Below are 23,771 nucleotides of genomic sequence, written 5' to 3'. Positions count from 1 at the left end.
CCAGCCCCAGCAGTTAAAGTTTTATGCAGAGCAAGTTGTGGGCATATAGGCAGGGCAGTGCCCCCATGGATTTGCTGGGTATAACTGGGTGATCCAAGCCAATGTGATGCTTTGGGTGCATTAGAAGCAGAGTCAGCATCTGACCCAGTCCCAGAAGTCTGAATGAGCACACAAAACTGATGGCTGCCCTACAATCCTCTAACAGCGCCTTTGAATGATCCTGGTTCAGTTGGCACAGCTGTTGGCACAACAAGGCTGTTCCTGGGAAGGCACGGACAGACAGATGGACACTCTGCTTTGTGCTGCGTGGTTTTGCAGTGTCTCTGGGCAGCTGATCGAGCAAGGTTTCACTGCTGTATTCTCACTAAGGCGCTGTGGATCCTTCTTGGATCATGTGTGGTATCCTCCATTAGTAACACTTTGCTCTGACAGGCATCCTGCTGTGCATTGCAGCAGTCAGGGGCTAAATAATTTATTTGGGAAGCAAGTTTTGTACGTGGCTTGGAAAAGGGAGGAGAACAGGAATATTGCAACAGTGAACCACGGGGTGGATTTCAGCAGTAGCCTTGGAGAAATACATTGTGCCCTATAGTTTCTGAGCATTGCACTTTGCCATCCGTTGTTTCAAAATTGCTTTCTCTCCCATAATTATCTTCACAAGAGGTGGAGGATTCAAAGCATTTATTTGTGCTATTTTTTTTTTCTTTTCTTCTTTCAAGGTAGTTCATTGATTTCCATTCCTAATAATAAGTGTGATTAAACAAAAGGGGGGGAAAAAAAAAGCACAGTAATACATTAGTTGGTATTTAAAATAGAGAGAACAAGTCTGTTTGCCACAGCACACTCCACATGTGGACATCAAAGTGTCTTACAGAGGTCGTAATTCTCATTTCAAAGATGAGGAAGCAGAGGTGCAGGGGGAAGAGGCTGGCTTAGCCAGTCAGCGCCGGAGCTGAGCGAGAGTCTCCAAACCCTTCCTCCCTTAATCAGGATGGCTCAGGTCCCAAGTGCAGTGAAGGCACTGTGACACTGCAGGGAGAGCAGCAAACCATGCCACCAGCCATGCAGCCAGCAAAGCCTGGTTTCCTTCTGTTCTGTCCAAGGGTTCTCTTGTATTAGCCTTTGATGGTGCGTTCATGAGGTGCCAGTGGCCTTTCCCTCCCCAAGGGCACTGATGGAGTATGGCTCTCCAGCTTTGTTGACCATTTCCCCAAACATTTAAAGTACTTCAGAATTTTTGAGCCTTTCTGTCGGGCATGGTTGCTGTGAATCAGTGAGTCACAAATAACGTGTGCTTGCATGCATACACCCATGCATGCGCACACAGACCTACGTCTTGGCATTGCAACGTAAGGGATATTTTACCCTATGAAACTATGCAATCTGTTAACATTTTTACCTTGCAGATCTGTGGTTTTAAACATGTTTCTCCATCGAGTTCTGAAAGATAAAGGGTGGTACAGCAAGGATCTTCATTATGCTGATTCAGTGGAGTTGTTCCATCTTACTGAAAAGTGCTTTCCAAAGGAAGACACTAAATGCCTCCGAATTGCTCTTCCAACTCCATGGCTGCATCTCCTTTGAACCCTGAGAGGCTCGCTATTAAGTCAGACTCTTTAAGTTACTCAGTTGATGAATCCTACCTCTTGGTGTGAAGACTTCTATGCCTGCAGCCATACTGCCCTGGGGCACGGTCCTGTCACATCTCATTGCCCAGAGAGGGAGAGGCTGAATGAGCTTTTTGGTGGGAATTTCTGAAGTAGTGATTTTCAGTCTTTCTTGATTCGTGAGCTCTGAAAATTCTTTAGGTGTCTGTTCAGCCTCCTTGGCAGGAAACTGAAGCTTACTGATAAGAGACTGGTTTTATTAGCTTTGACAGACCCATTACAAGTAGGCTGTGGATGCCACAGGTCTTCTGTGCTTGGAGTTTCAAGGTACAATGTGTCTATGAGTTCATACAGGGATCTGGCCAAGGCAACTCCTTTGAAATGGCTTGCAGTGTGACCTTCTGATGAACAGTGCACCCCTATCTGCTTTCTTCTTCTTCATACTAGTGCTGGGAAAGATGGTTAGCAGGGTTAGGCCGTCTAGCTTTGTCATTCACCCTCTTTGACCTTCAGCTCTTCTTTTCTTGATTAAGTCCAACTTACCCATCAATTAAAAAGAGACCATATTGTGTTTTTAGCCCACGGGATCATTGTGAGAGCTTTGATAATAAACTTTTCAAGATCATCAAGAGAAATGTGCTATATAAATGCAGATGAACATTGCTAGCAAGCCCGCAGGTTCTTTACCTTATATGTCTCTTCCGTGGTGTCTGCTGGCAGACCTAAATACATTTGCTTCTCAGATTACTAATCTCATATGTAACATATCAATGGAGCAGACTTTCTTTTTTCTATATTTTAAATATCATGACACAGTGTATCATACAACCTGTGATAATGCCGTTTAGCATCTCTGTCATTAGAGCATCTCTTCATATTTCTGTTGTTAAAGGCCTTGGAGGTGTTGTTTATGGGCAGACCTCAAAGTCTTGGTAGTACTTCAGTTTTCCAGGTAGGAAAACTGAGGCCCATTTTCCAAGCACCAAACTCTGATCCAGCGGTGCGGTAAGTGAGTCTCTTAGCTCTCCCATGGGGTCATCAAGCACTGGGAAACTGTTTTCAAAAGAAGCAGAGACTATCAATTACAGGACCTCAATGCAGAGTTTGCAAGTGAAAGTAAGCTTGCTAAACAGAATTTTCACCCTCTGTGTGCTGCAAATGACACTTCAACTAGACACTGCAGTGGGTGCATTTCCTGCATGTCTGGTTGCTCTTGGAGAGATGTTTTAACTGGTGGGGAAAGCCCTCAATCATTAGCAGTGCCTCTTAGGCTTCTGATTGCCTACTGAGTGTTTTACATCCCTAAGTGCTTCATTTGTATTCTTCTCTTCACACTGAGCCTTTTTGTGGGTTACTAATGTGTTCCTCAGACTTGCAGAGTTAGAGGAAGTACACAAATGATGGGGACAGCCGCTCGAAGGTCCCTCTTCTTCACACCTTACCAGGACAATATCCTTTTTACTGGGCTGTGTAGTGTTTTCTGATTCGTGGGCCTAACATTCCTTATGGCCCAATGGTCTGGTGCCAATACAATACTTCCTTCCCTCCAGCTGACGTAGATACTCTGAAAGGAGATGCTAGGCTGTTAGGCTGGAGATGGCACTTCCATGTCTCCTTTGTTCTTGGTGAACATTCTGGTCCCCTCGACTGATGCACCAAGCAACATGAAAGGTCAAGCAAGGAACTGGCCTCTTGTTTGGAAGGCAGCAAGGGAGCTTTTTCCTTTGCTTCCCTTGTTGGTTATTTCTGCCGAAGCTGGCAAATCCTATTTTTGTGTGACTGCTTCTGCCAGTGGCTCACATTGGATGTGAAGATGTGTAGATGGAGACTGGGAATTCCACTTCTGGACCCAGGCACTTTGAAGGGAGGTGTTGGTGTTGCTGTCACCACACCTAAGCCCTTTGCCAATCTGGGGTCTGGGCGTCAAAGATGAGTAATTGTTATTGATGGAGGAGTTGCTTTGTTTGTCCACTGACTAAACAAAGCAGATTTTCCAGCTGTTCCCTCCTCCAAGTCTCCTCCAGATCCTTCCAGTTTCCCCACGTTACTCCCTTTTCCTAATCTCCCCATCTTTTCTCTGTGGCTTCCTCCTGCAGTTTCAGTTCCGTTGTGTAGCTCCCAGCCTCACGTTCTTCTCATCTGAAGAGGGCTTTCCAAGCACGACTTGAATGTCTTGGATGGTACAACCTCCTTCCCAAAGTCATCTGTGACAAAAAACAATATTTCCTGATTTTGCAATGATCACATTTAACTCTTAGTTACATACTAAAGTTACTAGCCACTCCCTACTGGTGTGCCCTATTCCTGAAGAGGCTGCGTGCCTTTTAACCTTGGGGTGCTGGAGGGCATTTACTGACCAAACCATCTGCTGTTCAGCTTTCCATTTGCCCTTCAAAGCCAAGGTTGCCATATTTGCCATATTGCCCAGGGCCTGTGACCTGAATAGCAAGTTGGTGTCCTGTGAGTGTCTGGTCCTGGAATGGCTGTGTTTCCTGTCACTTGTTTCAGTAGCTGCACTGAATTCAGCATCCCCATGAAGAATTGTTCAGACAATTTCAGCATCCTTGTGGGGGATTATTCAGACAATTCATCAGAGCTTTCCAAAAGCAGAAATGTCGAGTAATGGCACACACTAACACCCATTTTGAAAGTAGTAGGCTAGTTAAATGGACAAACCCTGCGGCCACTCTGCATCAATATGTAGTGAGAATGGTGATGCACTAAGCTCTGTTTTTTTTTTTCCATCAGAGCAGCTCTATCTCATTGATTCCCTCAGTGTTGTGCTAGAGAACAGCTGGATAGGTTTATTGTATTTAATTTCACTTCCTAACCTGGCGGGCTTCCCGCAACACAGAAGTGTCAGCAAGGTAATGGTGCATGTTTCTTGTGCGCGGTCTGACAGGGATATCTATCTCGTCCCCTTTGCCTAGGGTGTAGCTCCTTTTGGAAATGGTTTTTTGTGGAGCAGTGTTACATAGGGAAAGTTATGTTTAATGACAATTCTGGGGCGTTTAAATGTTAAAGTACTTGCATAGCAGAGGTGTATGTGGTTGTTCTGGCATAAAAATGCTTGGGTTATGGGAACCAGTATAAATTATGCTAGCGAGAGCAAGTTTTATCTTTACATGTTGGGAAAGCTGGTCCTGTAATTGAATGTAACTGTAAATAAAACAAACTTGGCACTGTTCTTCATTCACAGGCATCCAATTCAAATATATCCCCACCATCACCATAGGAAATGGCAGCTGTGAGGGGTCAAGTGAGTTGGAATCAGACTCATCTCATGACTTTCAGCTCAGGCTCCACCAGCTTGACATTGAGACTCCCTTTATAAAGATAAAAATCACTGCAAAGTCAAGAATCTGGTATTTCCAACATCTGTTTTCAGGTGGGGATGAACAGTGGCCTGGAAGAATCTGAGGAGTGTAAAAGAAGCACGAGGAGGAGGTCTGTTGCTTACAGTGTAAATACCCAGTGTAAGGGAGAGAAATCCCTTGCTTGACCTCTGAGATCCTCTGTGTGTCTCCAGACTGCCAGTCTCAACTCCTACTCACCTGGGCACAGTGCCCACTGCAGCTATAGGGCACCAGTCCCTGCTCAGCCTGTTTTAATTAAAAACAACTTTTTTGTGTGTGTGATAGATACCAACAGAATGCACGGTATAACCGGCAACGCAGAAGCCATTTGCCCTGAAGACATCTGCATGCAAACAGATGACTAGCAGAATATCTGTCAGGAAAGCCAGAAAAACTCAGTTTTGGAAGGTATGTGGTTCCTTTCCTCTTTGGAAGTAGCATCACTGCAGGCTGATGTGGGCTCCTGTCACAGAAGAGGTCTTCAAGGCATAGAAAGTCTACAAGGGAAAAAAAGGGAAAGCAGTGGAGGGGGGAAAAATGCCAAGCAATTAGCATGCTCTGTCAGGGGTTTTGTTTCAGCCTGTCCATGTCCCTCCACACTGAATACTACTCCTTGTAGGATAAGAGGGTGTCTCTGCCCAGGGTTACATGGAGTCCCCATAGACAGAAGTGGGAGAGGAAGCACTCAGCTTAGTTACACAGCCTTGAAACAGATTGACCAGCTGACATCACAGCTCACCCAGGGTTGCATGGGATGCCCGTGGCTGAGCCAGTATTTAAAGCCCTGGCATCGCAGCCAGAGGCACCGCCAGGTCCTGCTCCATCAGCTCTGACGTGGCAGAAGCCTTATGTAACTCAGCCAGATTTTCAGTGTGGTTGCAGCAGTTTCAGAAGAACTGGTGGGCAGGATTTTCACTATGTATAAGCTCAAGAATGAGTGCACTTCCGTCCCCTTCTGTCTCACACTTCACTGGGCTGCGTTCAGAGTCAGGGAGCGAGGGTTCATTTCCAGCTAGCTACACAAGGCCTTCATTTGCATCCCATCTTTGTTTTGTGTTGGGATAACAGAGGTTTGTGCTGCCGTGTGAGACATTTTCTTACTGGTTGCCTACAACCGCAGCTGAATTTCAGAGGAGTTTTGGCAGACAGCCCCTCTGGCAGCCACTGATCTGTGCAGCAACTTCTCAGGCTGAAATGTTTGTCTTGAAACACACCAGCCCATATCCATTATTGCACAAGCTTTTCCCTTTTCTCTCCTCTGTATCTGCCATATCTAAGCGTGTGAACTCTTTGCAAAGGATCTTTAGTATTTTCAGCATCAGAGTGAGCCTGAATAAACGCTTGTTAGGGGAAAACTTCATAGGGAAGACTTAATGCATTTCTTGACCAGGTCCTCCAGCTTGGAGCTGAAGCATTTGGTAGAAACCCGGCCGTGAGTGTCAAAGTCTGCAGAAGTGCAACTTCTACAACTTTATGAAGGTTCTTAATCTTATTATCTCAAGCCTTTTATCTTCAAATGTTCTCGGCTGTTTGTTTTCTTTACATTTGTTTACATAACTGAAAGTTTTTCTGGAAATGCTGGTATGGCTTTAAACTGCAGGAGTGATTCACTGAAAATAATGCATTCAAAGATCTCGGCATCTCTTTTCCTTGTCATCTGGTGGTGGATATTCTGTGATTCTCTTGGGAGGTTTTTCCCCCTGAATGTGCGTGTATGCACTCAAAGCCGGAGAGACACGCACGCATTTGCAAATGCAGACACTTCCCTCTTCTTTTGGGCCTTTTAAGTCACTCCCTGTTTCTGGAGCAAGACACATCCGACCTGTGCTATTAACCCTCCCTGCTGTGTGCCTCCTTTCTTTGAGTCTAAAAGTGTGATGGAGCTGTTGAGATCCGTAGGTCCCATCCTGCAGCACCACTGGGTTTTTGTACATGTGGTAAACCTCTCTGTGCTTTCCATACAGAGAATACATGCAAAATCTACTCTGAGGGCGGTCTATGCTCTGTGCTGACTCCTACCATTAACCCAGGCTTGGCCTGGGAGCTGCTGGCTGCCCTGGGTCAAACCAGGCCAGGCACTTTCCTAAAGGATAAAACAGTACAGATGTACTCCCAGGGCTCAAGATTGTCCCCTGGCATTGTTTAACTTACTACCATCGGTTCAGGTGTTGTTCACATAGAGGTTATATCTTGCTCACACGTTGATATCTATCAGCAGCAAGAGCAGTGAATTCTGCCCCTGTCTTGGTAAGCTTTCAGAAGCTGGCATTGAAAATATAGCACGGTCCTTCCTGCCTGTGAAATGAGCTCATCCATAGTGCAAGGGGTAGGATTTCCCTACTGGTCCTGTAAGTGAAATCTCATGAAACTTTGAGTGGCTCATCGCTGCAAATATCAGTATTACTAGAGCCATTTCCTTTGAAATTTACACTGCTAAGGAGGAATCAGGGGACTAAACATCTCTGAAGAGCAACAGGTTGTTTTTTTACCTTGTTCAGAAAAAGGGTCATTTATGCAATGCTAGAATTCCCTGTAACTTAGGACTTTGCACTGTTATTTCAGAAGTTAAAAGCTGTTACGGTGCTCTTTAATCAGCAGCAGACTGTGACAAAAACATGGTTGCTTTACAGCGACAGTCATGTCATTGCAAAACCAACATCTCCCTTAGAACCCGTGCAAGGTAACCAGCAGGCATTAGGCATTAGGTGAGCTACCCAGTAAATGCAATGCAAGGAGCCTGCAGCAGGACATGGAGTCACTCCATAATTACATTCCTGTTTTTAATGCCTCATCTGTGAAACAGTCGCTGGAACAGGACAACTTTTATAAATTCAAGGAGGGCCGTGGTTACTATAACTAACTTCAACAGCTCTTTGAGGGCTTTTATCCAAATGTCGCCAAGCCCTTGTTCTTCACAAAGGGAGATAAATGTAATTATCTCAGCTCTAAAGTGGGGAGAGCTGAGGCGTACTAAACTTAATTACCTTCTCAAGGACATACAGCAAATCGGTAGCAGAGATGGGAACACAAACCAGTTCTCCTAACTTCCCTTTATGCCCTAGTCACTGGATCTTGTTGCCATCTCTGTTAGGTAGCAACTGCAGTGGGGTTAATGAGACAAATAGTCCAAACAGGGCAAAGCTGTGTTGGCCTGAATAGAGGGTAGACAAGCCAGGTGGCTGTGAGATACACCTGTAGACTTTGGCCTGGCATTCAGTGAACCAGGGCTGGTTCTGGGAGCTTGCATGTTGTACACACGAAACATCAGCTTGTTGCTCATCATTTGTCCTCATTTGCAGGAAAGGACAGTTGCCACACATCGCCCACCCAGCCGCTCTGCTGACAGCCCCTGCTGCCATCCCAGTCACTGAGCTCAGTGCTCTGGGGTGAAGCTACAGCACAACACACCAAGCACCATCCGCTTGGGCTTCTTTCTTTGCAGTCTGTCTCATTTGTGTTCCAACCTGACCCTCAGCTTCCCCTCAGACATACCAGGACCTGTGGCCACCAAGGCCTACGATTCCTTGTTTCTGGAAGCAGTGCCACGTGCCTGAAATAAGAGGCTGTGCAAAGAGGTGAGAGATGAGATAAGCGAGGCACTGCTTCTTCAAAGGCTGCATTCAGCAGCTGCTCTCTCCAAAGGCTGACAACAGAGAAGGATGGCATTACAGTGTTCTGTTCTAAGTGGTGTCAAAGCAGAGGGAAGAATCACCCCTCTCGCTGACTCCAGGCCAGCTGTATTCAAACTCTGCTTTCTCAGTGCCTATGCAGCCTTGGTGCAGAGCTGCACAGTCCTGGTTCCTTCCTGCGCACTACCAGCTATCATAAAAACTCTGAAATGAAGGTGCCTGTGGCATCTCTACAAGCTCTCTGGAGGTCTCTCCACCCATCTGTCTTACCATTTTTATGTGCAGCTGTGATGGAAGTTGTCTCAGCAAGTCAGGAGGATTCACTGCTACCTCAGTGACATCTTTTTCCTGTTTGGGGTCAAAATCTAACCTTGAGATTTCGCAGCAGATCAGGCTGGTTTTCCTGTGATTCCCTGAGCACAGTAACATGTGTCTGCGCTCATTTATCTATAGGAAGCAAACCAAGTTAAAACTCTCAGGACGAGTTTTTTTCTAGCTTCTACTTATGGCTCATCACAATGCAGCAAAGTGAGGCTTTCAAAAACAGGAACATATTTCTACCCCTGGCTGAAATAACATGTTTCAGCAGGGTCACAAGGCAGCTTGCTGCTCACACCCTGTTCAGTGCCTGCTTTGGATGAGAATGGAAGGAGGTATAACCATGGCAAGGAGTGACTGGTGTCAGAGTGATGTCTGTAAATGTGAATGACAGGTTGTGGTTCCAGATGACCCATTTAGCATTTGCTCAGCTTACTTAGCTGTCATTTTTACCCCACTAAAACTTAAGGGCAAGCAAGAATGGGACAGACAGTGTTCTGTGGAAAGAGCAAGGTGCCCTAAAGGCTTCCTTGCGAGAAACGCAAGATGAGGGAAAAGGAACTGGCTGGAAAACAATAATATAGGGTCAGAAAATACAGCAATGTACTGTACACCAGTAAACCAGCACACTGAAGGCGGTTTCCCACTGCAGTTCTTGTGAAGGAGGACTTCTGGCATTTAGAAGGGTTGTGTTTGGCCATGCCAAGCACCAAGTGTGCTCTGCTTCTCACAGCAGACTGATGGAGAGCAATCAGAAGACCCTTGGAAACCATAGTGGCTGGTGCTGGGGACAAGAAGGAAAAGAAGCCCTTCCCTGCAAAGCTGGTCACTCTCCTCTGCCCGATTTCCCGTCAGTAGAAGAAAAACAAGTGTTCACACATTTCCATCCCATCCCTGACTTCCTATCCCAAAGTTCTGCCACTACGGCCAAGAAGTCATGAGCCACATCTAGTAATACCACTGCTCTGTGTTCTTCAGGACAGGGATGCTTGCTATGGATGCCTCTGCTCCTGCTGAATGGAGATTCCAACAGGTTTAAATGTACTTAATGTACATTTAACTGGATTGAGCTGAAGAAGTCATTTACATTTTTGGATGCTACATGTGCATACACAGTGTCAATGTTCATGTCTCCTATTAAGCATTCCCAGGGCGACTTTTGCCTCAAGTACTTAAAGAGAGAAACGGGAACTCTGGCTCCTCTTGCAGCAATAACCTGATCTGTCCCCCATCCACCTCTTGCCAAGGAGAGATCTCTGAAGAGAGGTGCTTTAGAAATATTTTCCAGTAAAGGTGCTTATTTGTGGAAAGGAGCCTGAAGACTGGAAGAAGGCAGCAGCCATCACTGTGAAGGTGCAGCAAATGCCGTGCTGCCGCAGCTCCCCGCACCTACCAGCCGTGCAGAGCAGCCCTTGGTGCAGCACAGGTTCCACCGGCACTGCGGAGCAGCAGCTATTCTTGGACACCACCTGCCGGCGTTGTCCTTGTTAACTCTTCCGACAATGAGCTGTTGGGCAGAGGGCAGCCTGAACGTGGGGGAGGAGAGATGGACGTGACCTTTCCAAGCTTGTCAGTGAATGTCCTGCTTGTTTTCTTTCTGAGGGAGGGGGGCTGCCTTGGGGATCTGAAAAGTACCGTTATGTAAGGGAGGGATTTTTCCATGCTTCTGGGATACCAAAAGAAGCGCTGTGGAAGGGCGTGGGTGAAAGAAAGAGGAATAAAAAAAGGAGAAAATGCTTGCAGGAATAAACCAGAGGTCTTCCCTACCGCAGCTCTGGCAGAGCTCTGTATGGCAGAGAGAAAAGCTTTTCATTTTTGGGTGCAGCATTTTAAATCGGAAAAGAGGAGGAGGAGGTACGGCTTCAGACTGCCCTGCCTTCCAGCACCAGTACCCCAAGCTGTGTGTCAGACAGCAGGAGAGAACAAAGGGCTCGTGGTCACTTGTTCTACTTGGCAAAGAGCACGGGGAGGGGTCGGCGAGGGCCTTGCTTGACCGTCTAGTGGCTTTGCTGTATGTGATGGGAACAAACCTCCCAGCTGCAACTGATGTGTTTGAAGAGCACAGTGCAGCCCTTCCTCCAGCCTTTGTCCTGCTGCAGCTCTGGCCTTTCAGCACAAGCCACACCAACAGGCTCCCAGCACACCCATGGGCCCTAATTGCTCTGAGCAGCTTCATTTGCACAGTGGCTCCATTTAAGCTTGCCTGCAGCTAGCTCACAGGTGGCTTTGTCTCCAGCTTTGTTGCCTTTGGGGTATATGTCAGTGCTTGTCTCCAGCCATCTTTTACTGGCTGTAACACCCCAGGTTAAATTTGGGATTTATCTGCCCCATCGTCTTGCCTGGGGCTGCTGAAGAACCCTACTACAGAACCCAGCTCAGCATATTAAACTGCAGTGTCATGTCTGTGGGTAAAGGTGCTGTTTGTGCCGGGGTCTTTCTTGGCTTCCTCATGGGGCAGCACCACTTCCTGATGTATTTGCTCTTCCAATCCCTGACCCCAAGGCAACCATCTCCTGCATGGCTTTCCAGCAGAAGTTCCTCCTGGTATGTGCGTGTACATGCTTTGTCCTGCCTGTATCTGTCTCAGAATTCACCTCATTTAGCGCTTTTCCATGGTGAAAAGGTCTAGATTTAACATCACAAATTGATTTACGTTCTCCAAAGAAGAAATAAAGAAACCTGTCATGGTACCATCTGCCCAAGGATCACTGACCACCACCCCTGGCTCTACACAGCAGCCCACAAACCCTCTTTCCCAAGCATATTCCTTTTACAAAACTAGTGCCCTTATGAGCATAGGTCTGACTTCCACTGGTGCTTGAGAGGGTAGAAATGTAACAGGGCTACCTTAGTGCTGTGTATCCTGGGATCTGCATAATGCAGGATCTGAGCAAGTCATCAGTTCCTGCAGAGATCCTGCTGGCATCTCTGACTGTTCTCCTGTCAATGGTAACGGCAGTGCAGGTAGGAGCGCCTACTGGGATTTTGAGGGATTACATTTGTTTTCAAATATTAATTTCCTTTTCTGTTTGCTGGCTGCAGAGTTTGAGGGATAAAAGGCGTATCTGGCAGGTGGAACAGCCTTTGGAAACAGAGTTTGTTCAGTATGGTGTGTGCAAGGTGTGATCCCATAGTTTAATGGCTCATAGTATTAAGGGTTTTGTGAAGCAGTCATAATGAGAGGCCTCTTCCTCCAACAAGACTGAAATTCTCTTCCTTCAGTTGCTTCCATTTTCTGTTGTGTAGTGTGTTCCAAAACAAGCCTTTCATTACCATAACATGTTCCCCAGGGCTCTCATTTCGTATGAATACTACCAATTGGAGAGATGTGTTCTTGGGAGATGCTTATGTGGCTCAAGAGCTTTACTTTGGCTTAGTAGCTTTCTCTAGTTGGGCAAGCTCTCTTTTTATGGTGAGTAAAATTAGAGGTGATTTACAGCCTGCACTGATATAATGTGACCCAGCCATGACAATCATTCATCACAATGAGTGATAGATGTAGTTAATACCTTGTTTAATTACTGTAGCAGCTAATTCTGAACTACATTTACTGTACAAGATGAATACTGTAGACTGGAAGGAGAGCACTGGCCTTGTTGTGGTGGGTCAAATGAATTTCAGAGGGGAGAAAAGCTGTCTTGCACATCAGGTGCAGGCTATTTCACATTGCAGGGGAAAAAATACTGTTTGCTTTGTACTTTCCTGTGTGCATTTCCTATTTTTAAAGGTGGGAAGTCATGGGTTCTCATTCTCGAGTTGTTGGCGAAGTCTCTCAGAGAAAGCACCTGTAGTCAGAACAGGTCTTTTAGTAACTAATATGAGCCCCAATTCCAATCTTTATGACTCTCAATCACTTACTGGTAGTTTTCAAGGTGCAATTACTGTTGTTTTTATATAAGAGCTTTGCAGGCCATGTGGTACCCTGACAGATTATGTTGCCTGTAAACGATCTGCTCTGCAGTAACAACCTTTCTGTCTCTTTTCAATACTGATATATTTACTTATAAATGAAGGAAAGGATCTTGTCATATTATCCAGTGAACTGGCAGCTCTACGTGCTTCTTAGGCGTGAGATCAAACTTGCAGTGATGGCACTATGGAGCTTCACTGTAGACAAGCACCAACAAAATAAGCAGGCCTGATCAAAACTGCTCACACCATAAGTGTCACTAAAAATTAATTAGTAGAGAGAAAGAGGAATGGCAGTTACAGCTTTGAAGATCAAGTTGCAGAAGGTAACACTGTAGTAACCCTGAAAGGAATTTGGGCAAAGATGATACAAATTTTGGTCTTCAGAGGGAAATATGAAGAGAGGCTGATCTTGCGGGGTTGATGATGCCTTGCCAAGGTGCACAGTTTGAGGAACAACTGACTTCTGTGTTGTGACACCTGGCTTAGGGATTAGGGTTAGGATTGGCTTAGGGTTATGGTTAGGGTTACATTTTAGGGTTAGAATTGTGGTTAGGTTTTAGGGTTAGTGTTAGATTTAGGGCAATGCTATGTGAGGAAGAAACCCCAGTTCCTCGTGGAATCACTGAATCATTAAGGTTGGAAACACCACTAAGATCATCCAATCCAACCACCAACCCATGCCTGTGACTGCTCTAAACCACGTTCCTCAGTGACACATCTCCATGGTTCTTGAATACCCCCAGAGGCAGTGAGTCCACCACCTCCCTGGGCAGCTGTGACACTGCATCACTGCTCTTTCAGAGAAATGTTAACTTATACCCAGCCTGAACCTGAAGCCATTCCCTCTTGTCCTATCACTGTTTCTTGGGTGAAGAGGCTGACACCCATGTCTTCACAGTCTCCTTTCAGGCAGTTGTAAAGATCCCTATGATCTTCCCTGAGCCTTCTCTTCCCCAGAGTGTCTTTTCTTGGAGTGAGAAAGAGCCTATTCCAAGCGTGAGCCTATTCCAAGGCAGCAGCAGTTCAAAATGGAGGTACCCTGAATCACCAACGTACACGTGACAGTACCTCATCTATGCCTCAGGAGTGGGCAGGTTTCAAACGCTGTGTGGTAGAGCAAGAGACCTTGGCAAGCTGAAAACCCTTCTGTGAGAAACTGTGTTTCACCTCCCTGAGATGCAGAGCCTCATCCATAGCTGGCTTTCCACAGGCATGCTCAGTTTCTAATTTGAATGAGAAAACAGTCTATTGCATGACTCTGGAAAGGCAACAACGTGCTCTCTGGGGATAAAGATGCGTGGGTGGGCATGTATGTGTCTTCATTTACTGTAGGCAAAAATGACAGTCTCATTTGTAGTTGTGTCTGTCCTCTGCTTCCTGCTAGAGCTCCCCTTCTGCACTTATGGCTTACCAAACTTTCTTTTTTGCTTGCCATTTTCCCTTGTTGCTGCAATTTTCCATTGTTGCTTGTTTGCCTCAGGCTTAGTTCCTTTTCTGAGAAGCTGGAGCACAAAAGGTCTGTTTTTAATGAAGTTTAGGAGGATACTGATGTTTAGTCTTACATTTCTGACTGAAAGAGTGGCTTGATTGATTAACGTTTTCATGCTCTGTAATGCAGTGTTTTGTTTGGAAGCTGAAGAATGGACAGAGGTCAAGGAATGGAAGTTTAAAGAAAAATAGAGGCCAAAGAGTGGAGGTTAATAAAACTGGAAGCTCAGAGTGGAGGCCAAAAAAATTGAAGGTCATTTTTTGGAGGCTACAGAATGGAGCCTGAAGGATGGAGGTTGCAGATGGAGAACGCTTTCTGGATGCTGTTCACAGCAGGTCCAAGAATGGAAGCCAAAGAATGGTGGTTGAAAAATTAGATGCCATTTTTTGAGTGAGGAGGATCGGAAGCAGAACAATGACAGTTGAAAAACTGGAGGCTGAAAAATGGAAACCACAGGAGGGAGGACATCTTTTGGAAATCGTTTGTTGGAGGCCTGACCATGGAAGCCAAAGAATGACTGAAGGATTGAAGGCATTTCTTGAGTCTGTTCTTGGATACTGTTCTTGTAGACTGGTTTAGGAGGCTGAAAAATGGGGGTTATAGCAGAAATGCTATGTCACAGCTTGAACCAGTGATTGAGCACCTGGTAAGAAGGCAGGGCCAACCGAGGGGAGCTCAGGTGCATGCAATGAATCTGAGTGACTGGAAGGGCTGGAGTCAGAATCTACCCCTTCCCAGACTTCATTTAAGGGTTGGCAGTGGAGGTGAGAGCATCTTACTGGAGGTCCCTGCATACCTGAGATGTTTTAAAGGTAAGTAACTTTTTTCCTTCATTTCTATGGTGATGGTACTTGGGCAGTTCCTTGTTTGTTGCTGTTTGGGACCTTGCTGCTGATATTGCTGTGTTTTCCATTGTATTACAGGGGCTTGAAAATCAGAGGCTGAGTTTTTTGGAGGCAAAGAAGAAAAGGCTGTTTTTGTTCTTTTATTTTTTTTATAGGCTGAAAAGCAGAGGCTGATTTTAATTTATTTATGTTTAACCTGTTTCCTATTTTGTTGTTTTATTTATTATTGTGCTTTTTATTGAAAGGAAGGGTATGTGGCTGTTGTACAGAACGATAAGAAGAGACGTAGGGGAGAAGATGGATGTTGAAGGATGAGATCTGTGGGAAAGAGGATGAATGGACTCCTACAGTAGTACTGATGTAAAAGCTCTGGCCAGAGGGTCTACCATCTGAAACTTGCCCCAGTAATCTTTCAACCTCTACACTGGGGCAGCTGAAAGATGAGTAATGTGTGGGCAAGATTGTTTTTTTCCCTCGCCCTGGAATGCAGAAAATGAGCAGCTTTCAGGGTACGTTGTCTATCAGACAATAATAATAGTAGTAATACATATACTGGTGTGAACTGAAATAGATGAGTGAAGGTAAGGTACACACAGGAGCAGCACGTATTGATGCACGTACTGAAACTCTAGGGGTAAAATAACGAGATAAGGAGGAGTTGAAGCTGTGAAACATCCAGATAAGGACAAGAAGACCCAGGAATTTGAGGGGTGGGGCAAGACAGTGAAGCACCACAGCACAGTATCTGCTCTGAAAGAGACCTCAAGAAATCAGTTGGGAGTTCCCAATCAGGAGCAGCCCAGGAGATGCAGTGAGGGCACAGTGGTGCTGTCCTATGTGCTTCTTGCTGCACTCAAGTGGTGCTGGCCAGACCACTTCTAAGAGTTGCCTGTGAGTATTTGGATGGAAGGGTGGGATGAGGTCGAATCAACTTACTGGCTTTACCTTTTTGTTTGTTTAAAGGGAAATCACCTTTTCCCCTCTCTGAAGTCTTGCGATGAGTTCTTATTACACTGTTATGCTACAGTGGTAGAACTAAATGTTCCAGTTCTGCTAATGGTTCACGTAGGAGATGAAATACATCAACGTGATGGCATTTTATATTTGTCTTTCAATTGTCTTTAAACAAAAATCAGGTAACTAGATTGCAAAATTGATGTTTGGAAAGAGTGATAATGGCAAAGTCAAGCACTGGGCTGCCACAAATGGAAGCTGTCAGTTTAAGCTGCCCACTGCCCTCTTGGAAGGAATGCAGCTTCCACCAAAATGTTTGTCATGTTACTGAAACACGGTGTTACTCTTAATCTACAGATCAAGCATAGATTTTGATGGAGGTCAGCTGATGAGTTTTAAAGTCCGGTTGAAAATCAGTGGGTAGTGGATTTCTATAGCTGTTCTTGCTCTCCCCAGTTTGCTGTGGTGCTCTGCTGCCAGAGGGTGGGTCCGTTTCATTCTGCAATGATAAAAAGCAGATTTTCCTTCTTAAAATACCCAAAGGGGGCTGCTCACGCAGATCCTCTTCACTGTGTGCCATGCTGGTTCATGTGGTCAAATCCCATCACTTCCAGGATTATGGAAGGGCTAATCCCTGCCATTGGAGACACCCAGATTAACCCACCATGGGATTAGGATGCTTGAGCTGTTGCTAGAAGATTAGTAGATTTAGTTCTCAATGTTTGCAGAACTTGCCCTGAAAATGGTTTCCAATTAGAACTCTTGGGTTAGTAAGTGAGTTTGGAAAAGTCAGAATTGAAAACAAGTGGCTGTAAAGCTTAAACTGGGGTGGGAGTACACAGAATGCAGAATGGAGATTTAAGCCTATCACTGCTGATGGGGACAAAAGGCACTTCTCTTGTATTGTGAGCTTCTCATAGATGGTTTTATTCTGAGTTGCTTGGCTGCAGGGGAATGGAACTGTCCTCCTGGCACCAGCTTTATTCAGTCGTTGGGCTGATCTCCTGATAAGAGAGAAATACCTCTGTCCTAGATAACATTAGTCTTTGTGGTGAGGAAAAGCGCCTGCTAAGTGGCTTGTCAGGTGCTTTGCTTTCTGGAGATCCCTGCTAATGACATTGTGTGCCATTAAGCGGGTGAGTTGCCCAAAAATGAACTGTCTCAGTTCCTGCACAATGCAAAATGAGGTTATTTTGAGGACAGGGCCTCTGCAGTGGTATTTGTAGTTAGGAAGCGATTGGCTCCCTCTTTCTGTGCTCTGCACTGGGATTCAGGCTGTCTGTGCTCATCACATTCTATTTCAATTGCTAGCAGGAGTATTCATGTTTAAAAGGGAACTTCCTCTTGTCAGCAGGGTATTAATTCCACTGCCAAATCTACTCGTGCCTGCTCTGCTCTCTGTAAATGTGTACATGTCTTTCTAGTGCATGGGAGAGCAACAGCTGTGTGTGGTCTCATAGCAGCCATTCTACATGAACTGGAATTCCACCTACCACCAATATTTCCCACTAAACCACATCCCTCAGTGCCACACTTCCGTGGTTCTTGAACACCTCCAGGGATGGTGTTTCCCTGCTCTCCCTGGGCAGCCTGCACCACTGCATTGCTATTCTTTTGGAGAAATGTTTCCTAACACCCAACCTGAACCTGCCCCGACAGAGCTTGAGGCCATCACCTCTAGTCCTCCTGTCTGTAAATATGAGTATGAACAGTTCTTTCCTAGCTGGTGTATGTGTGTGTAATAACTCTTCCTTCAGAGGTTGACAAGGATTATCAGTTGAAACCCAGGTGGAAAGTGGAACCCTAAGACATCTCCCAGTGAAGCTACACCAGAAAGGTAGGGCTCTTCCATAAGGGCTTGCTTTGAGTCTGTTAGTATGGTACCTTAGAGCTGCAGCTGTATTGAGAATTCCCTCTTCTGAGAATGCTGTGCAGCCTGATGGAGCAAGAGTTGTTCAGTTTTAACTCATGCATTTATAAACATTGAGCACATTCCTCTGCACATTAAAAACATACTTTGGGGGATATCTGTAGAGCTGCATGACAAAATCACTCTGAATATTTTATCCAAGACCTGTGTTGCAGTTTCTTCTAGAGAAATAACGCTTTACAACCCAGAATATGGGTCTGTAGTTTGCCTAGCTTACTGTGGCAAGAGGACAAGGCTACTGGTGTGATGGCACCACAATCTGTCACCAAAGCAGAATAAATGCATTTATGTAATAACCATTAAGAACGTGGGATGGCATATTCTGCACATGGAAGTTGCCCTGGATTCATATTAATACGCACCTAACTGATCAGCTCTGCCTTAGCAACACATGTAAGGTAGAGCTGACTGATGTGAATAACTTCAATCGTTCATTGGATGAAAATGGAATGCCTGACATCATGCTGGGGTGATTTGGGCTATCTGATGAGTCAAAGTGTGTATATACATATACTATATGTTTTTCTGATCAGTATGTGTTCTCTGATCTGAATCTTACTGAAGCTGCTGGTTTCATCATCAGAATACCTACAGAGGGTGGACCTCTGGCTTACACTGATAACAGAGGGAAGCAGTGCTGGCTGGATGCCTAGCTTTTCCCCACAGCCAAATCTATGCACACCCATATTCTTGTGTTTATTTTTCCCCCACCACCCAAAAAAACCCCAAAACAACAACAAAAAACAACAAAGAATCCCAAGCAGGATTCTCTCTCAACCTCGTGGTGTCCCATGATGTTGCCTCTAAACAGCTGACAGTGTGTGCCTCAGTGCTTAGTGTTACTTTACTCATTGCTCTCATGGCTGGGGGTCCACTGTTGTACTACCAGCTTGATGGGTGCTGTAGTTGCAATTGAGAAATGGTGTTTCAGTGGTGAAGCACATTTCCAGTTGACAACAGGGAGATAAAGGATGTGAGGTGACGGCAGCCCTGTAGGAGGTGGAGATGCAGGTGGAGGTGATTCCTGCTCTCTCCCAGGTGTGTGATTTTGAGCTCTGTTGTGTTTATTCCTTCCCGGTGGAAGCACAGAGCAGGACACAACACGGGCACTCTTTAGCTTCTGACTGTCATCCAGCTTACAACGTGTGTTGCTCGGGCTGTTATAAAAGTCCCTTGTTAAGTAATTGTATTTCTCTTGCATAAGTGTTTGCTTTCAGGAAGTTGTAGCCAATCAGAGGCTGCAACACACAGAAAGCATTCCTAACCACTCTGGTTTTTGACAATAATGCTCAGCTACTGATCAGCTGGAAGTGCTGTAAAAGCTCTGTAGGTTGGCTTGAGCAGAGGAGACCTCAGTGCCCGCGGTGGCTGAACTACAGCGGTAAGGCGCTGCCAAAGCACTGCGCTGAGCGGATCGTTGTGAGTAATATTTCTGATCCTTCTGAAGGGTGTTTGTGGCTGATGAAATACTGCAGGCTTTCATTGCCAGCCATGCGTTAGAGGGAGGCAGGAGGTGAAAAACAAGTGGTGAAGCTATTGTCTGGGGTTAAAATACTACTTTCCTCTTAGATTTCCTTAAGCAAACACACGTTTCTCTGAAGCTGTGTAGTCAGGTCTCTTCCAAATATACTAATAAAAAAGAAATGTGGTGCCAGATTCAATTACAGAACTGTCAGGAGAATGTAGACTTGGCTGGGCAGTGAGATGGAAGAGCCATTCAGTCCCAAATACTGGCTCAGTGTCTGACAATCAGTATTCAGGGGGAAAAATAAATAGAAGAGCAGGTCAAGCACACAGTGATATTTCCTTTGCTGTATTTCCTGAGCTTTCAGAAATCTGTGGGTTAGGTTTTCCTTAGTCAGAAAACAAGTATTTGGTACCACAAGTGGATTATTCTTCTCAGGATTTGCTAGCTCAGCGTATAGCTGTTAAAGACTATAAGTTGTCCGGAGGTTTGTTTAGCATGAATCTCATCAGAATTTGATATCCTGAGTTAAGAGAGTTCTTACACACAAGGTTTTCATGAAAATGAATGGGCCCTTTTCTGTTTAGGTGGAACTGGGTAGGAAAGGCATTACATGGATTTAGCAGAAACTCAGTCTCTCACTAAATTTCCTCTCCCGCTTCCCTTTGCTGTATCTGGATGCAGCTGACTCACAGAGAAAGCCCAGAACTGTAAAATGATTCACTGAAGTGGGAGCTGGAATTTATGAGTTCGACACTGAGAAGCTCTGTTGTTGTTTCTGCCAACCCTAGGAGGCACTGAAGTGTTTCTGTGTAGGAAAGACAGCCTCAAGTGCTGGGCTGTGAAGGGTAATAAATGTATTGCCAATGCTGTGGGTGTGTGTACAGGTAGTTTTACAGAACTTTCCCTTGATACAACAGAGTCTTTACTAATGGAGATCAATTGGGAATGCTCAGGTCACTACTTACTACGTCTTTCAAGCTTTATATATAGGATTTACAAACTACAGAGTTCCTAAGACCTGCTAAAGCAATTGAATTATTGTTATAGCCAGTGGATGAGCAGGTAATTCATTAAGAATCATAGAAAAATGAAGGTTGGAACAAACCTCTAAGATTATTATGCCCAGCCACTGACCCATCCCTTCCATGACTACTGACCATGTCCCTCAGTGCCTTATCTCCACGGTTCTTGAATACTGCTGTGTTAAGTGGAAACACCAACAGAAGTCAGTAGCTAAAAGGGGGAAAATCTACAACCTCATTTCTTTTACTAAAACAGATTGTGAACCAGAGAACAAAATGAAGCAAGCATTAGTATACCAAAGAAAGTCTCTAAATCTTTTGCAGGATAAAATGGACTCCATGCCCAAATTGAAGATTTTTGTGATGTTGCTTTCTCTGGCTACTTTCACAGTCATGGTGATACTGAATGCTGGAAATGCCACTGGGATTTTCAAAGGTAATGCAAGCAAATGCTTATTGTTCAGAGAGATGAGTCTCAAGCACCACATTACTTCCTGATGCCTTAGATCAGTTTCACTTCATCAAACCTTCAGAGACTCATCCAGTCCTTTGAAATCAAAGCAAATGGTCTGGATGTATCTGCTGGTGAAAGTCTGCTTTTAGATATGTTGCCCTTGTATCCCTGGTGGAAGCTTTCCAGGTCCTGTTGCTGTGGGTTTTTAGAGGATGGTGCTTGGTTTGCATGCTGTCCAGCTCAGTCTGTTGCAAATGAGATTTGTGTTTCTCTCTGGCTTTTACACGCAACTGGCTTTTCTGGTTCTACACAAGAGAAAGGTGCTCAGGGTTCCCCATAAGGGATAGTGATCCTGTAATGGGTTTTTAAAAGGAAACCAATTGCAGCAAGCGGTTTGTTTTCAACAAGGGCATCCTCTCATCTCTCTCCAATCTATTGAGGCGTGGACTAAACCTTGAGGAAGATTGCAGGTTGAGGTTGAGATTGCAAGTCTTTCCCCGTCTTTGGTATGTAATAATACATTAGGCTGCAATAACATTCACCACCAGGTCTGTTCCGGACAACGCCTGGCAACATCTCAGAGAAGTACAGCACCGACTTCACACCAGCTGGCTGGACTTTCCTCATCTGGAATGTCATCTATGCCTGGCAACTGGCATGGCTCCTGTATGCACTGTCAGGGATCTGCCGAAGGTACTCCCTGCTGGGGGGTGGCACTTCCATTCCATAGCACAGCCTGTTACCCCCTTTCTGGGCTTTCAGTGCAAAATCACTGCTGCTCCTCTTATCTTGACATACTGAATCTATGGAGCTTCTTCTCAGTTCAGCATCCGAAACACAGAAGCAGGCTGGAGGTCTATGTGAACTACTTTGTAATCTGTCCACACAAAGCAAGTCAGCAGTTCTGTGAGAGCTGGTTTCCACTGGTTGGTGTGATCTGACAGTTACCCAGCAGCTGCTTTCCAGAGGCTGTTTGCAGAGGCTGTCATTTCATTTGCAGTTCTTTTACTTTTTCATTTTTTTCAACATAAAAACGTATCTTAAGTATTGCTGGGAACATCCTTTTTCACATCCTTGTTGTGGAAAAGGAGATGATAGAAGCTGACAGAAACAGCCTTTAGAGTTCTTTGGAAAATATTATTTATCAAGAGGAAGAGAACGCGGCAGTTATAAGGAATGGTGAGAATTGCGGCTGGGAAGTGTGGGCAAGGATGAGAGATGGGGGAGAGGGTGAACTGATTCATATGGTAGCATAGATGTAAGAAAATTGATCAGAGGGACCACTGTCTAAAATTTTCTAGTCTAAAATTTCCTCAAAGTATGAGGGATTTTTCAACCTGAAGCCCTAGGTGTAAGGTGACAAGGAGGAGCTGTAAAATGACTGAATGGCTTGGGTTGGAAGGGACAAATCCAAGGATTATCAAGCTACATAATATCTACATAAAGGTAGTGAGCATTTGGATGGTAGGGTGGGAAGAGGTAGAATCAATTTTGTTTAAAGGGAAATTACCTTTTCCCTCTCTAAAGTCTTGCAATCAATTCCTATTACACTGATATACTGTGGCAGTAGAACTAAATGTTCCAGTTTTGCTAATGGTTCATGTAGGAGGTGAAATACATCCATGACATTTTATATATGTATCTCTATTGCCTTTCAAAAAAAAAATCAGATAAATAGATTGCAAAATTGCTGTTAATACTTCTTTCAAATAGCAAAGTCAAGCACTGGGCTGCCACAAATGGAAGCTGTCTGTTTAAGCTGCCCAATGCCCTCTTGGAAGGAACGCTGCTTCCTCCAAAGTGTTTATGTTCCTTGCTCTCCAGGTGGTACTCATAAGAGGCCTTTTGCCTGACTGGGAGCTGTACTGAATGCTGTCAGGTTACAGGTGACACTGCTGAGTTTAGGTATATAAAGTGCTATGAAATACACTATAAGGAAAGTTGGGCCAGGAGAATTACAAGGCTGGATTCTGAAGGAGAAGTTCTTGATGGCCTTAATTCTGCCACCATAAAATACACTCTGATTGCTATCCAGGTGCATTTACTTTCTCTCTATCCCACCTGTCCCTGCTCTTGACTGTGCTGGGGAGTCTTGTGGACTCTGCAGTGTCTGCAGGCAGCAGTGGGCACAGATCTGTCTCTGGTGTGCTGCCATCAGTGCAAGGGGCTTCCTGAATGCCAGTGGTCCTTTGTTGTGGATTTGTGGCAAGAGAAGTGCTTGTGGAGGGTTCTAATGGGGTACCTTCTTTTTCCTTACAGAAATGAACTTGGATGTGTCTTCATGAAGCCGGACTTGCTGCCAATACCTTTTTACATGGCATGGATTCTGAATAATGGCCTCAATGTCGGATGGCTGTTTCTATGGGACAGAGAGTAAGCCAAACTTGTCACAGCAGCTTTCTAACTTATGCTGGGACTGCCCCACTAGTGAAACACTCGGGCAAGCCTTGGCAAAAGCTGCCCTTAATAAATATTTTGATTTTTTGCAATTTTTTTCCATCTTGTCCATGAGGTAAATGAGCTGTTGAAGTTTTATCTCTTCACAATTGCAGTTCTTCAGTGTTTCATCCAACAGATAGGACAAGAGCCATGACAGCCTTCATAAATACGGTTAAGCTCATTGCCTTGGATTGTTTTCATCATTGTGCTGGCATGAAGGGCTTATAATAGTACCACTGTCAAGAGATGAAGAAATCAGCTGCAGTGAGGAAATAATAACTTAATGATTAGGAGTAAAACAGTATGTCAAAATGAAGCCTACACGTAGTGATTACCTTTATTAAAGGC

The 23,771-nt window shown here is 45.0% G+C and overlaps 1 protein-coding gene across 6 annotated transcripts in view; it reads left to right on the top strand.

Moving 5' to 3' along the window:
* LOC140250551 (uncharacterized) overlaps window positions 1-23,771 on the top strand; it is a 28,554-nt gene that overhangs the window by 811 nt on the left and 3,972 nt on the right. Inside the window, exons 2-9 of one of the 6 annotated variants that reach the window (XM_072333331.1) lie at window positions 5,249-5,371; window positions 14,441-15,123; window positions 15,235-15,665; window positions 15,789-16,047; window positions 17,868-17,947; window positions 20,855-20,966; window positions 21,533-21,677; window positions 23,244-23,357. In XM_072333331.1, the coding sequence (XP_072189432.1) occupies window positions 20,861-20,966; window positions 21,533-21,677; window positions 23,244-23,357 (365 nt within the window). In that variant the 5' untranslated portion in view covers window positions 5,249-5,371; window positions 14,441-15,123; window positions 15,235-15,665; ... (1 more) ...; window positions 17,868-17,947; window positions 20,855-20,860. Of the gene's footprint in view, window positions 1-5,019; window positions 5,372-14,440; window positions 15,124-15,234; window positions 15,666-15,695; window positions 16,048-17,867; window positions 17,948-18,996; window positions 19,460-20,854; window positions 20,967-21,532; window positions 21,678-23,243; window positions 23,358-23,771 lie in introns of those variants that run through there. The other 5 variants (XM_072333328.1, XM_072333329.1, XM_072333334.1 and 2 more) reach the window with 5 other exon arrangements.

Source organism: Excalfactoria chinensis, chromosome 3 (assembly GCF_039878825.1).
Source record: "Excalfactoria chinensis isolate bCotChi1 chromosome 3, bCotChi1.hap2, whole genome shotgun sequence".
Lineage (NCBI taxonomy): Eukaryota > Metazoa > Chordata > Aves > Galliformes > Phasianidae > Excalfactoria > Excalfactoria chinensis.
This window is presented reverse-complemented; position numbering and strand designations above follow the sequence as displayed.